Raw genomic sequence first — 14,848 nt, 5'->3', positions numbered from 1 at the left:
TTTTTTTTCATATTTTATTTAGAGGCAGGGTTCTACTGAGTTACCTAGAGCCTCATTAAGTTGCTGAGGCCGGCTTTGAGCTAGCAATCCTCCTGCCTCAGCCTCCCTAGCCACTGGGATTACAGGGGTTTACCACCATGCCCAGCTATAATGTTACTTCTTATCTAAAGACCCCTGTTATGGTTTGGATCTGGAATGTCTTCCCAAAAGCTTGTGTGTTGAAAGTATAGTCCCCAATCACAAATGTTCAGAGATGGGGCTTTTAGGCAGTGATTGCATTATAAAGGCTCTGAACTCATCAGGCGATTAATTCATTTGATAATCAAGTGGATTGATCCACTGATAGCTGAATGGTCTACTGGGAGGTAGGATCTAGTAGGAGGAAGTTGGTCACTGGAGACTTGCCCTGAAGGGTTTGTGTTCTCTTTGGCCTATCCCTACCCTCTCATCCTTCCTTTCTTTCCTCTCCCCCTTTCCCCATCAATCCCCTTCTTCCCCTTTGCTGTGACCTGAGCAGCTTTCTTTCACCATGCCATTCTGTCACAATATTTCTGCCTTGAAGTTAGCTGACTATGGATAGAATCCTCTGAAACCATGAGCCAAAATAAATCTTTCCTCCTCTAAGTTGTTTTTGTCAGGCATTTCAGTCATGGTGGCTAAATGCTGATTAATACAACCTCTCTTTATTTCACAAGTATAGAAAAGGTGTTCACCTAAGGTTAATGATAAAGCAATAACAGGTAATAGTCTCTCCTGTTGTCTGAAGAAGGAATGAAGAATTAAGAAACAAATGTAATTTCTAAATCAATGGTTCATAACTCTTTATTGAATGTAGACAATTTTTACAGCTATTTCAAATATTTACCATGTTCTCAAATCAACAGTTTTAAAGTGAAAATATCACATAGTGCTTTGTAGAGAAAGAAAACAATGACAAAATGTAAAACTCCATACTTAAGACAATTAATTACAGTTCTTGTTGATAAATAGCCATTTCTTTTATTCTTCAGTGCATCATTATTTAGTGCACTACATAGAATATAATTATATTCTACATGTATTATTTTCTTTCAAAAACTAATCATTTTTACACCATGCCACACTTCACCTCACCTCATTCCTTTCAGTCCTAGCACCAGAGTATCACTATATACTGTAAGAGTTTGACTCCTAAATTGTTTACAATAGGAATTTACTGGGATTTAGTCTGGGATGTAACGATGAAGACTAGGTAGGTGTTTTAGAGTCAGCAATTTAATAAGATATTTTAAATATTAGTAATATCTGATACATAGCCCTAAAAAAATATGATTAAGTAGATGAACTTTAAGCCTGATTTGTATTCTCAGCATTATTACCTATGTAACCTTGGGCAAATTAGTCTTAGTTTTCTTACCATGTGTCTAGCACTTTACAAATAATTTCTATTGTTTTTTTGTAAGACTTAATATTTGCTGGATCGTGACCTTTTGTTAGTGAATTTGTAAACTAAAATATGTAGTACCTTTTAAATCTCTGTTGCTAAAGATTTTATAAGGCTTTGCTCTAGGAAGTTCTTATTAATTTGGCACTTCAAGGTAGATTTGTAGCACATTCTTTTTTTTTTTTTTAATTTTTTATTGTTGGTTGTTCAAAACATTACAAATTTCTTGACATATCATATTCCTCACTTTGATTCAAGTGGGTTATGAACTCCCACCTTCACCCCATACACAGATTGCAGAATCACATCAGTTACACATCCACTGATTTACATATTGCCATACTAGTGTCTGTTGTGCTCCGCTGCCTTTCCCATCCTCCACCCTCCCCCCTCCCCACCTCTCCCCTCCCCTCCCCTCCTCTCTCTCTACCCCCTCCACTGTATAACCCTGAGGGTCTCCTTCGATTTCCATGCAATTTCCCTTCTCTCTCCCTTTCCCTCCCACCTCTCATCCCTGTTAAATGTTAATCTTCTTCTCCTGCTCTTCGTCCCTACTCTGATCTTAGTTACTCTCCTTATATCAAAGAAGACATTTGGCATTTGTTTTTTAGGGATTGGCTAGCTTCACTTAGCATAATCTGCTCTAATGCCATCCATTTCCCTGTAAATTCTATGATTTTGTCATTTTTTAATGCAGAGTAATACTCCATTGTGTATAAATGCCACATTTTTTTTATCCATTCGTCTATTGAAGGGCATCTAGGTTGGTTCCACAGTCTTGCTATTGTGAATTGTGCTGCTATGAACATCGATGTAGCAGTGTCCCTGTAGCATGCTCTTTTTAGGTCTTTAGGGAATAGACCAAGAAGGGGAATAGCTGGGTCAAATGGTGGCTCCATTCCCAGCTTTCCAAGAAATCTCCATACTGCTTTCCAAATTGGCTGCACCAATTTGCAGTCCCACCAGCAATGTACAAGTGTACCCTTTTCCCCACATCCTCGCCAGCACTTGTTGTTTGACTTCATAATGGCTGCCAATCTTACTGGAGTGAGATGGTATCTTAGGGTGGTTTTGATTTGCATTTCTCTGACTGCTAGAGATGGTGAGCATTTTTTCATGTACTTGTTGATTGACTGTATGTCCTCCTCTGAGAAGTGTCTGTTCAGGTCCTTGGCCCATTTGTTGGTTGGGTTGTTTGTTCTCTTATTGTCTAATTTTTTGAGTTCTTTGTATACTCTGGATATTAGGGCTCTATCTGAAGTGTGAGGAGAAAAGATTTGTTCCCAGGGTGTAGGCTCCCTATTTACCTCTCTTATTGTTTCTTTTGCTGAGAAAAAACTTTTTAGTTTGAGTAAGTCCCATTTGTTGATTCTAGTTATTAACTTTTGTGCTATGGGTGTCCTATTGAGGAATTTGGAGCCTGACCCCACAGTATGTAGATCGTAGCCAACTTTTTCTTCTATCAGACGGCGTGTCTCTGATTTGATATCAAGCTCCTTGATCCATTTTGAATTAACTTTTGTGCAATGGGAGAGAAAGGGATTCAGTTTCATTTTGTTGCATATGGATTTCCAGTTTTCCCAGCACCATTTGTTGAAGATGCTATCCTTCCTCCATTGCATGCTTTTAGCCCCTTTATCAAATATAAGATAGTTGTAGTTTTGTGGATTGGTTTCTGTGTCCTCTATTCTGTACCATTGCTCCACCCGCCTGTTTTGGTACCAGTACCATGCTGTTTTTGTTACTATTGCTCTGTAGTATAGTTTGAAGTCTGGTATCGCTATACCGCCTGATTCACACTTCCTGCTTAGCATTGTTTTTGCTATTCTGGGTCTTTTATTTTTCCATATGAATTTCATGATTGCTTTCTCTATTTCTACAAGAAATGCCGTTGGGATTTTGTTTGGGATTGCATTAAACCTATAGAGAACTTTTGGTAATATCGCCATTTTGATGATGTTAGTTCTGCCTATCCATGAACAGGGTATATTTTTCCATCTTCTAATATCTTCTTCTATTTCTCTCTTTAGGGTTCTGTAGTTTTCATTGTATAAGTCTTTCACCTCTTTTGTTAGGTTGATTCCCAAGTATTTTATTTTTTTTGAAGATATTTTGAATGGAGTGGTTGTCCTCATTTCCATTTCAGAGGATTTGTCGCTGATATACAGGAATGCCTTTGATTTATGCGTGTTGATTTTATATCCTGCCACTTTGCTGAATTCATTTATTAGCTGTAATAGTTTCTTTGTAGAGCCTTTTCGGTCTGCTAGGTATAGAATCATGTCATCTGCAAATAGTGATAATTTAAGTTCTTCTTTTCCTATTTTGATGCCTTTAATTTCTTTCGTCTGTCTAATTGCTCTGGCCAGTGTTTTGAGAACTATGTTGAACAGAAGTGGAGAGAGAGGGCATCCCTGTCTTGTTCCAGATTTTAGAGGGAATGCCTTCAGTTTTTCTCCATTCAGAATGATGCTAGCCTGAGGCTTAGCATAGATTGCTTTTACAATATTGAGGTATGTTCCTGTTATCCCTAGTTTTTCTAGAGTTTTGAACATAAAGGGATGCTGTACTTTGTCGAATGCTTTTTCCGCATCTATCGAGATGATCATATGGTTCTTATTTTTAAGTCTATTGATGTGGTGAATAACATTTATTGATTTCCGTATATTGAACCAGCCTTGCATCCCAGGGATGAATCCTACTTGATCATGGTGCACAATTTTTTTGATATGTTTTTGTATCTGATTCGCCAGAATTTTATTGAGGATTTTTGCATCTAGGTTCATTAGAGATATTGGTCTGTAGTTTTCTTTCTTTGAAGTGTCTTTGTCTGGTTTAGGTATCAGGGTGATGTTGGCCTCGTAGAATGAATTTGGAAGTTCTCCCTCTTTTTCTATTTCCCGAAGTAGCTTGAAAAGTATTGGTATTAATTCTTCTTTAAAGGTTTTGTAAAATTCTGCTGTATACCCATCCGGTCCTGGGCTTTTCTTAGTTGGTAGTCTTTTTATGGTTTCTTCTATTTCCTCAATTGATATTGGTCTGTTTAGGTTGTCTATATCCTCCTGACTCAATCTGGGCAGATCATATGACTTAAGAAATTTATCTATGCCTTCACTATCTTCTAATTTATTGGAGTATAAGGATTCAAAATAGTTTTTGATTATCTTCTGTATTTCTAAAGTGTCTGTTGTGATATTGCCTTTTTCATCCTGTATGCTAGTAATTTGAGTTCTCTCTCTTCTTCTCTTCGCTGGGATCGCTAAGGGTCTGTCGATTTTGTTTGTTTTTTCAAAGAACCAACTTTTAGTTTTGTCAATTTTTTCAATTGTTTCTTTTGTTTCGATTTCATTAATTTCAGCTCTGATTTTAATTATTTCTTGCCTTCTACTTCTTTTGCTGTTGATTTGCTCTTCTTTTTCAAGGATTTTGAGATGAAGTATGAGATCATTTATTTGTTGGTTTTTTTCTTTTTTTAAGGAATGAACTCCAAGCAATGAATTTTCCTCTTAGAACTGCTTTCAATGTGTCCCATAGATTCCAATATGTTGTGTCTGTGTTTTCATTTATCTCTAAGAGTTTTTTAATTTCCTCCTTGATGTCTTCTATAACCCATTGATCATTCAGTAACCTATTGTTCATTCTCCAAGTGATGTATGCTTTTTCCTTCCTTCTTTTATCGTTGATTTTCAGTTCCATTCCATTATGATCAGATAAGATGCATGGTATTATCTCTACTCCTTTATATTGTCTAAGAGTTGCCCTGTGACATAATATATGATCTATTTTTGAGAAGGATCCATGTGCTGCTGAGAAAAAAGTATAACTGCTTGATGTTGGGTGGTATATTCTATATATATCAATTAAGTCTAGGTTATTAATTGTGTTATTGAGTTCTATAGTTTCCTTATTCAACTTTTGTTTGGAAGATCTGTCCAGTGGCGAGAGAGGTGTGTTGAAGTCTCCCATGATTATTGTATGGTGGTCTATTAGACTCTTGAACTTGAGAAGAGTTTCTTTGACGAACATAGCTGCACCATTGTTTGGGGCATAAATATTTATGATTGTTATGTCTTGTTGGTGTATGGTTCCCTTAAGCAGTATGTAGTGTCCCTCTTTATCCCTTTTGATTAACTTTGGCTTGAAATCTATTTTATTTGATATGGGTATGGACACTCCTGCTTGTTTCCGAAGTCCATATGAGTGATAGGATTTTTCCCAACCTTTCACCTTCAGCCTGTGTATGTCTTTTCCTATCAAATGCGTCTCCTGTAGGCAGCATATTGTTGGGTCTTGTTTTGTGATCCATTCTACTAGCCTGTGTCTCTTAATTGGTGAGTTTAAGCCATTAACATTTAGGGTTATTATTGAGATATGGGTTGTTCTTCCAGCCATATTTGTTTATTTCTGTTACTAAACATGGTTTGTTTTCCTCTTTGATTATTTCCCCCCCCCCTTTACTGTCCTACCTCCCACTGTTGGTTTTCATTGTTATTTTCCATTTCCTCTTCCTGTAATGTTTTGGCGAGGATGTTTTGAAGAGATGGTTTTCTAGCTGCGAATTCTTTAAACTTTTGTTTATTGTGGAAGGTTTTAATTTCATCTTCCATCCTGAAGCTTAATTTCGCTGGATACACAATTCTTGGTTGGAACCCATTTTCTTTCAGTGTTTGAAATATGTTATTCCAGGATCTTCTAGCTTTCAGAGTCTGTGTTGAAAGATCAGCTGTTATCCTGATTGGTATACCCCTAAATGTAATCTGCTTCCTTTCTCTTGTAGCTTTTAAAATTCTCTCCTTATTCTGTATGTTGGGCATCTTCATTATAATGTGTCTAGGTGTGGATCTCTTATGATTTTGCACATTCGGCGTCCTGTAGGCTTCTAGGATTTGAGATTCTGTCTCATTCTTCAAGTCTGGGAAGTTTTCTTGTATTATTTCATTGAATAGACTGCTCATTCCTTTGGTTTGGAGCTCTGTACCTTCCTGTATCCCAATGACTCTTAAGTTTGGTCTCTTAATGTTATCCCATATTTCTTGGATGTTCTGCTCATGGTTTCTTAACAGTCTTGCTGAGCTGTCTATGTTCTTCTCCAGTTGAAATACTTTGTCTTCATTGTCTGATGTTCTATCTTCTAAGTGTTCTACTCTGCTGGTAGTATTCTCCATTGAGTTTTTAAGTTGGTTTATTGCTTCCTGCATTTCTAGGATTTCTGTTTGTTTGTTTTTTATAACCTCTATCTCCCTGTATAGTTGATCCTTTGCTTCCTGGATTTGTTTGCGTAATTCATTGTCGAAGTGATCTTTCATTGTCTGTTTTTGCTGTCTAATGTCTTCCTTGATACTCCAGATCATCTGAAGCATGTATATCCTGAATTCTTTATCTGACATTCCATCTGCTGCAGCTGTTACCTCTTCTAAAGTTGCGTTGACCTGCATTGCTTGTGGTCCTTTCTTTCCTTGTCTTTTCATACTGCTTGCGTATCTTTCCTGCAGGCGCGGGCGGCGGCTCTGCTCTCTCCTTATTCCAATTGGGGTGTCGTGGCTACCACGCCGGCAGGTCACTGGGCCTGTTCTGGGCGCTGGCGGCGGCTCTGTTCTGCCCCTACTCCAATTGGGGTGACGAGTGTACCACGCCGGCAGGCCACCGGGCCTGATCCGCCGGTCGGTTGCAGGTTTGCCTACCCTGTAGGCGCGGGCGGCCGCTCTACTCTGCCCCTACTCCAAATGGGGTGATGTGTCTGTCGTACCGGCAGGCCACTGGGCCTGTCCCGCTGGTCGGTCGCAGATCTGCCCACCTTTCGGGCACGGGTGGCCGCTCTGCTCTGCCCCTACTCCAATTGGGGTGTCGTGACTACCCCGCCTGCAGGTCGCTGGGCCTGTTCCTGGCACGGGCGGCGACTCTGCTCTGCCCCTACTCCAATTAGGGTGGTGTGTGTACCACGCCGGCAGGCTCCTGGGCCTGATCCGCCGGTCTGTTGCAGGTCTGCCTACCTTGGAGGCGCGGGCAGCGGATCTGCCCTGCCCCTCCTACCACGCCTGCAGACCCCTGGGCCTGATCTGCAGGTTGGTCACAGGTCTGCTCACCCTGGGGGCACGGGTGACGGTTCCGCTCCTCCCCCACTCCAATTGGGGTCACGTGGCCACCACACCGGCAGGGCCTGATCCGGGCGTGGGAGAAGGATCTGCTCTGCCTCTACTCCAGTTGGGTTGACGTGTGTAGCACACTGGCAGGGCACTGGGCCTGACCCGCCAGTCTGTCACAGGTCTGTTTACCTTGCAAGCGCGGGCGGCGGCTCTGCCCTGCCCCTCCTACCATGCCCATGTACCACTGGGTCGCGGGTCTGCCCACCTTGCGGGTACGGGTGGCAGCTCCGCTCCGCCCCCTCTCCAATTGGGGTCATGCGGTCACCACGCTGGCGAGCCGCTGGGCCTACTCCGGGCACTGGCGGAGGCCCGGCTCCTCCCCTCTGGCTCGACGACAAATTGAGGAGACTCGGGTGTCTGGGCCTCACCCCCCCTACCAGGAGACCAACTGTTTCTGTCGCCGCTGGTATTGATGAAGTTCTCTCCTCCGCTGCTTTCTGATGACATCAGATCTCTGCCATGTTGGTATCCTATGCGAATGGCAGCATTTCGTTCCCCTTGCCGGGCAACCAAAGCAACGGGTGAGTCCTGACTGGCCCTCAGCAGGACCCGGACCGAGAAGCAGTTTCCGTGGGCTCCTAGCCCTGGGCCAGGGCAGTTCCGGGAGCCGGAACTCGGCCGCTCCGTGCTCGGTGTAAGCTCCGATAAGAGTAGGCTCCAAGAAGCAGTCCCCGCGGGCTCAGTTCCGGGAGCCGGAATTCGGCCGCTTAGTGCTTGGTGTATGCTCTGATAGGAACAGGGTCCAAGAAGCAGCCTCCGCAGTCTCCCCAGCCCTGGGCCAGGGCGGTTCCGGGAGCCGGAACTCGGCCGCCCCGCACTCGGTCGCTCCGATAAGATCAGGTTCTAAGAAGCCCCCAGGCACTGAACCCTAGCAATCTGTCTGCAAGCCGCAGGCGAATGGCAGCCTGAAATTACCTGTTCTATGGCTGAATGAGCTGCGGTCAGTCGAAAGCAGGGATGGTGACGTCAGCTTTCCAACATGGTGGCTGCTGGCCTCCTCTGTGGTCTGACCGGTGTGGAGAACCGAGATGGACCGCTTCCTTCCCCCGTCTCGAACCCAGAATTCAGCCCTGAGTACGGTGCTTGCACGGCTGGCAGAAACTGCAGCACTGTATCCCTGCGTCACTATCTCCTCGTTTCCCAGCGCGCGCTGCAGACTCTAGCCGCTGGGCGATTTGCTGAATAAGCAGTGTTACCCTCCGTGCGACAAACCTCTCGCGTTTGAGTCCCCGTAGCCAATCCTCGTGCGATGGAAATCCTTCCTCCAGGTTCCGGAGCACCCCACTATTGCTGGAAATTCCTAACAAGATAGCCTTTAGCCGTCCTGACTTGTCATACTCCCACACAGTGAAGCAGCACACGGGGGCAATGCACTCCCCTTGCCGCCATCTTCTGTAGCACATTCTTTAAATCCAAAATTCTAAAGCTATGGCTTTGAGGTATTGTTTCATGACTTTTCTGACAATGTTCTGAGATTTTAAGAAAGATATTTACTGGTTACGAAAGCTTGAGTAATTTTTATGGATAGAAGTATAAACAATCATTTGTTTTATAATTATTTTTCCTGAAGGAAGGAAGGACAAGGAGAGCATTATGATAGTTTTCATCTAATGGCAGAATATTAGAACTGGATGTAGTTATTGTATAAAACACTATGTAAATACAATAAGATTTTAGAAATTCTATTAAAAATTATTTTCAAGAAACGTTCATAAAATAAAAACTGAAAGTTGAAGTCATTTTAAGAAAAGAGCATTTGAGGTATGTTAGTCAGCTTTTCATCTCTGAACAAAATACAAAGCGAGAACAACTTAGAGAAGGAAAGATTTATTTTGGCTCCTGGTTTCAGAGGTCTCAATCCATGGTTGACTGTTTTCAGGCATAAAATTAATGGCAGAAGGGAATGGTGGAAAAAAGCTGCTCAACTTTTCATGGTGGCTCAAAAGTACAGAAAGCAAGAGAGGAAGAGACCAAGGACAGATATAGTCTCTAAGGCCACACACCCAGTAACCTACTTCCTCTAGCCATGCCCTACCTACCTACAATTATCACTAGGTAGTCCATTCAGATTATTAATCCATCAAATGGATTAGTCCACTGATGGATGAGGTTACAGTCCTTACAGTCTAAGAATTTCACCTCTAAACATTGCTTGTTGCCTAATACATGAGCTTTTGAGGGCTATTCCATATCCAGAACATAACATGAGGTAAGTGATTAAGAGACTTTAGAAGCACCCTTTACTCAGAAAAGAAATACCCATACAGCCCTCTCCTTTGCCTTAACCTTCCTAAATACTGGTAGTGCCTTTATGTGCTGCCTGTCACTTTTATATGGAACACCATCCATACTCCCATCACCCATTAAACACCTTCCTACTCAGTAGCTACCCTACTCTTTGAAACTGATATCCAAATCTACTAGAGTTTGTGCTCTTTCTCATTTTTGCATTTTGCTATACTAATCTTTGCTAATTAAATCATAAATTCTCAGAGACAAAAAATTTATGCGGTCACTTTTATATTCCTGGTTGCCCAGTATATTGCCTAAATGTTCTCTAGAAAATAATGGATACTCATCTAAAACTAATTATATGCTAACTGTAAACTATTCTATTTCAGAATGCAATTTTAGTTAGGGGTTCTGTGTAATGAAAGCATAAGGACTAAATTTTATTTTAATATTTTTAATTAAAAGTTTTCAGTAATTTATATAGATTTTTCCCAGGTTAGGATTAATTGGTATTATCAACAAAATCAAATCCATTTAGCAGTAATGTTTTAGTAAATTTTGGAAGTAATGCATCAGCTGTTTATAACATCATAATAAAACATGGATTATCATCATCTGATTTTTATTTTTTATCAAAACACTTCCTTTTGACAACTTTTTCTTTTTGTGATGCTGGGGATCAAATTACATGCTAATTAAGCAGGTATTCTATCACTATAGCACTGAGATACATCCCTAGCCCCAAAACACTTGTATGTATGTGTGTATCTATATTTTTTATTAGAGCGTTATAGGTATACATAGTAGTTAGTTTCATTTCAACAAATTCATAGACTGACTTATTTCACTTTATATAATGTTCTCTGTTTTTATCCATTTTCCAGAAAATGCCATAATTTCATTCTTCCTTATGGCTGAGTAAAACTCCATTGTGTATATATACAGCAGTTTATTAATCCTTTTATTTATTGATGTGCATTTGGACTGATCCATAATTTGGCTTTTGTGAATTGTGCTGCTATAAACATTGAGATGGTTTGTAACACATACTATGGAGATTTTAGTTCTTATTGATAAATACCAAGGAATGGGATGGCTGGATCATATGGTGTTTCCATTCCTAGTTTTTGTTTCTTGAGACAGGGTCTCCCTAAGTTGCTGAGATTGGCCTTGAATTTGCCATCCTCCTACTCAGTCTCCCAAATTAACTGGAACTATAGGCATGCTCCACTGTGCCTGACCCATTCCTGGTTTTGTGAGGAATTTCCATATTGCTTTCCAGAGTGGTGGTACTAGTCTACAGTCCCACTAACAATGTATGAGTTTACCTTTCCCCCCACATCCTCACCAGCATATTATTATTATTTGTTTTCTCGGTTATTGCTGCTCTAACTTGAGTGAGATGAACTGAGTGTAGTTTTGATTTGCATTTCCCTGATTGCTTGAGATGTTGAACATTTTTTCATATATTTTTTGGCCATCTCTGTCTTTTGCGAAATGTCTGTTGCATTCTTTTTGCTTATTTATTCATTACATGTTTTTTTAAGTATTAAAGTTTTTGAGTTTATATATTCTTGATATTAATCCTTGATATATATTCTTGATATAATTTTGTACCATGCTGTATGCTGTCTCTTCACACTCTTGTTTCCTTTGCTATACAGAAGCTTTTTAGTCTGATGGCATCCCACTTATTTATTGTTGGTTTTATTTCTTGAGTTTTCTTGAGTTTCTCGTTAAGGAAGGCAATGCCAGCACTCTATGTTTTCTTCTAATTGCAAGGTTTCTGGTTTAATTCCTAAGTCTTTGATCCATTTTGATTTGACTTTTGTGCAGGGTAAGAGAGAGAAAAAAAATATATATATATATGTGTGTGTATATATATATATATATATATCCAGTTTTCTCAGCTCCATTTGTTAAAAAGACTAGCTTTTCTTTTTTTTTTTTTAATTAGTTACACATGACAGTACAATGATCTTGACAATTCATACATTTGAATCAAATGGGGCATAATTTCTCATTTTTCTGATTGTACAGGTTGCAGAATTACATTGGTCATATAGTCACTGCAACATTTGTGAGACCTCATCTCAACAAAAAAACCTTTTTAACCCATCTTCTCTCCTCAATTGGATCATTCAAAGATTACCTTAAAAATTAGTTCCTCTACAGTATCTATGATTATCTAAATCTGGAAATGATTTCACATTTTTTCTTAACTGTTAACTGTTACTATCAGAATATGATTTGTGTTAATGCAGGAGTATTCAGAAGTAAAATGATTAGATGATTATGAGATCTGTACTCTAATCCTAATTTGAACAGACTAAGTGAGTGGGAACTATAGGGAGGTGGAGCATAGCTGAAGAAGTGGGTCTCTGTGGGTATTCTCCTAGAGATTATATCTTGTACCCCTGGCTCCTACCTTTTTCTACTTTCTGGATACCATGAGATGAGCAGCTTTCTTCCCCCATACCCTTCTGCCATGATGTTCTGCTTCAGCTTGGACCCAGAGCAATGAAGTAGGCTGACCTGACCATGGACCTCTGAAACTATGAGTCAAAACAAATTTTGCTTCCTCTAAGATATTTTGCTTAAAGCAATGAAAAACTGATTAACATAGTACATATTAGTGGTATATAGCATTTTCTGTGTTTTGGTCTCTTAATGGAAATATAAATTATCATCTCTGAAGAATTCTCGCCAAAAAGAATTCTTGCTGGGTATGGTAGCGCAGGCTATAATCCCAGCAGCTCCCAAGGGTGAGTCAGAAGGATCACAAGTTCAAGACCAGGCTTAACAATGTATCAAGCCCCTGAGCAACTTAACAAGACCATCTCTTAAAATCAAAAAGGATTGTAGGTAGCTTGGTGGTAAAGTGCTCCTGAGTTCAGTCCCCAGTACCAAAAAAACAAAAACAAAAATCAAACCTGAATCTCAGGAGCTGTGGCTTAGGGGTAGAGCACTTGCCTGGCATGTGTGAGGCCCTGGGTTTGATCCTCAGCACAGCATATAAATAAATAAAATAAAAGATCCATTGGCACTAAAAAGTATATTTAAAAAAAAAAAACTTGAATCTCAGCACACCTCTGGATCTAAGTGTCAGTTTGTAGGAAATAGAGAAGTTAGAGAAATGTGTAAAATTTTATGGAGGACATGTAATCATCAAAATTTCCTATAATGTTGGAAACTATAGGACAAATGTGAAAACCTTATTCAGGCCTACCAATTAAAAAATGACTACATTCTCCTTTTTGAAATGCTGGCTTTGTGGCAGTTTTCAGGTACTCTCTTCATCTCCTCAAAGTTCCTAAGTTTAAGAACTTTCTTACATAAGTCAGTGATCTAGCATTCTCAACAGAAATCCTATGATAACTTCTGAGTGACCCATCTTAGATCATGGCCTGTGCCGAAACCAGGCCCTGGCACCAGGCTAATATACCCCCCTCACTAGCTTGGGCCAGAGCTACTTACCTGTTTCTACATTACAAGAATCAGTGATTGACTTAGGCCAGTCAACACCTACCTCTAAAGGGGAAAAAAATAGAGTCATCCTGGGACAGCTGGATGTGTAACTTAGTCCAAGCCAAGAGATCTTAGAATCAGGGGAATCTATAGTGTAAACCTCAGTCTGAGCTTAGGAGAGAAAAAGCTGAATTCCTTCTTCCTCTGTTTTTTTTGTTGAACAGATTATAATGCCCACCCATATCTGGGAGGGCAGGCTACTGTACTGAATCTACCAATTTAATCATATGCTGATATCAACCAGAAGCACCATCATAGACATACTCAGAAATAGTGTTTAATTGAGCACTGCTTGACAGTTCTCACATCCTCTGTACTAGTAACCTGATAAAACAGGTCTTTCCCCCGCTCCAAGCAGGAGGACTGTATTTCAACTCTATTATAAAATTTTCCCTCTGTGTCTAGGAGAGTTAAAGTAAAAATTATGGGAGTCGTGTTGTTGTTGTTGTTTACTTGGATGAAGTTTCATTATTAACACCTCCATGAGGATACTATTAAGCCATCTAAAATGTATTTCTTAGTATGTTTTTACTTTCTGTCTTTCAGGGCTAATTTCGTATACTGAGTATCTTTTCTTGCTTACAATCCTCACTAGTAAGTATCCCGTGATTTTTACAGCAATCTTGTGAATTCTCTCTTCTTACCAAACAGTATTTTTGAAGTTTGACATTTATGTCTTAATCATTAAAAAATACTGGTGCATTAACTTTAGCTTCTATATCTACAAAATGTAAACACTATATTAGATTATCCCTTCTACCTCCCGTGCACCATGGCATCCCAGAACTTTATTTCCTAAATAGAAGCCTTGTTGAACACACGAGTCATAGTTAACCTTCACTTGTGAACATTAAAAACCCTCACCTGACATTACATACAAAATTCCTGACCAGTACTCTTCAAAAGTGTGAAGGTCATAGAGAACAAAGAAAGAATGAGAAACTTCTACAGATGGAGAAGGGTAAGGACAAATGACAACTACATGCAGCATGATATTTGATCCTAGAGTAGAAAAGTAGCATAAGTGTGGGGAACGGGGCAACATGAAATTCAAATAAAGTCTTTAGTTTATTTCATATGGCATATCAATATTAATTTCTTTATCTTGATAAATGTGCTATGGTTATGTGAGATGTTGGCTTTAGAAAAAGCTGGGTAGCAAATCTGTGAGGACTCTTCTACTATCTTTACAATATTTCTTTGAGTTTGAAAAGATTACAAAGTTAAAAGATTTTTTTTAAAACTACTCTGAGAAAGAGAAGTAATCATCATTAGTAATATAGCTAAGAAAATATAAGAAATAAAGTTCTTATATTCTTAATAAATAAGTAAATAATAATAAATAAATAGATAAATAAATCCTTAATAAATAAATAAGCTAATGAAATAAAGTTCTCAGTTAATTTTGCATTGAAAGGCAGAGCTGTAGAGCAGAAGCTCCCATGAAAAAAGTGCTAGACAAAGCAGGGGCAAAGCCTTCACACCAAATATCCACCTTTGAAAATTGAGAAAGAGTACATTG

General features: G+C 39.6%; 1 protein-coding gene across 4 annotated transcripts in view; it reads left to right on the top strand.

Moving 5' to 3' along the window:
• Micu2 (mitochondrial calcium uptake 2) overlaps nt 1-14,848 on the top strand; it is a 122,269-nt gene that overhangs the window by 68,426 nt on the left and 38,995 nt on the right. For all 4 annotated transcript variants that reach the window (XM_046447856.2, XM_046447865.2, XM_046447848.2 and 1 more), the window contains exon 5: nt 13,873-13,920. In XM_046447856.2, coding sequence (XP_046303812.1) covers nt 13,873-13,920 — 48 coding nt within the window. The remainder of the gene's footprint in view (nt 1-13,872; nt 13,921-14,848) is intronic.

Source organism: Marmota monax, unplaced genomic scaffold (genome assembly GCF_021218885.2).
Source record: "Marmota monax isolate L192 unplaced genomic scaffold, Marmota_monax_Labrador192_F-V1.1 WCK01_AAM20220418_F8-fsc00043, whole genome shotgun sequence".
NCBI lineage: Eukaryota > Metazoa > Chordata > Mammalia > Rodentia > Sciuridae > Marmota > Marmota monax.
Note: the sequence above shows the minus strand (reverse complement) of the source record. Positions and strands in the feature narration are given on the sequence as shown.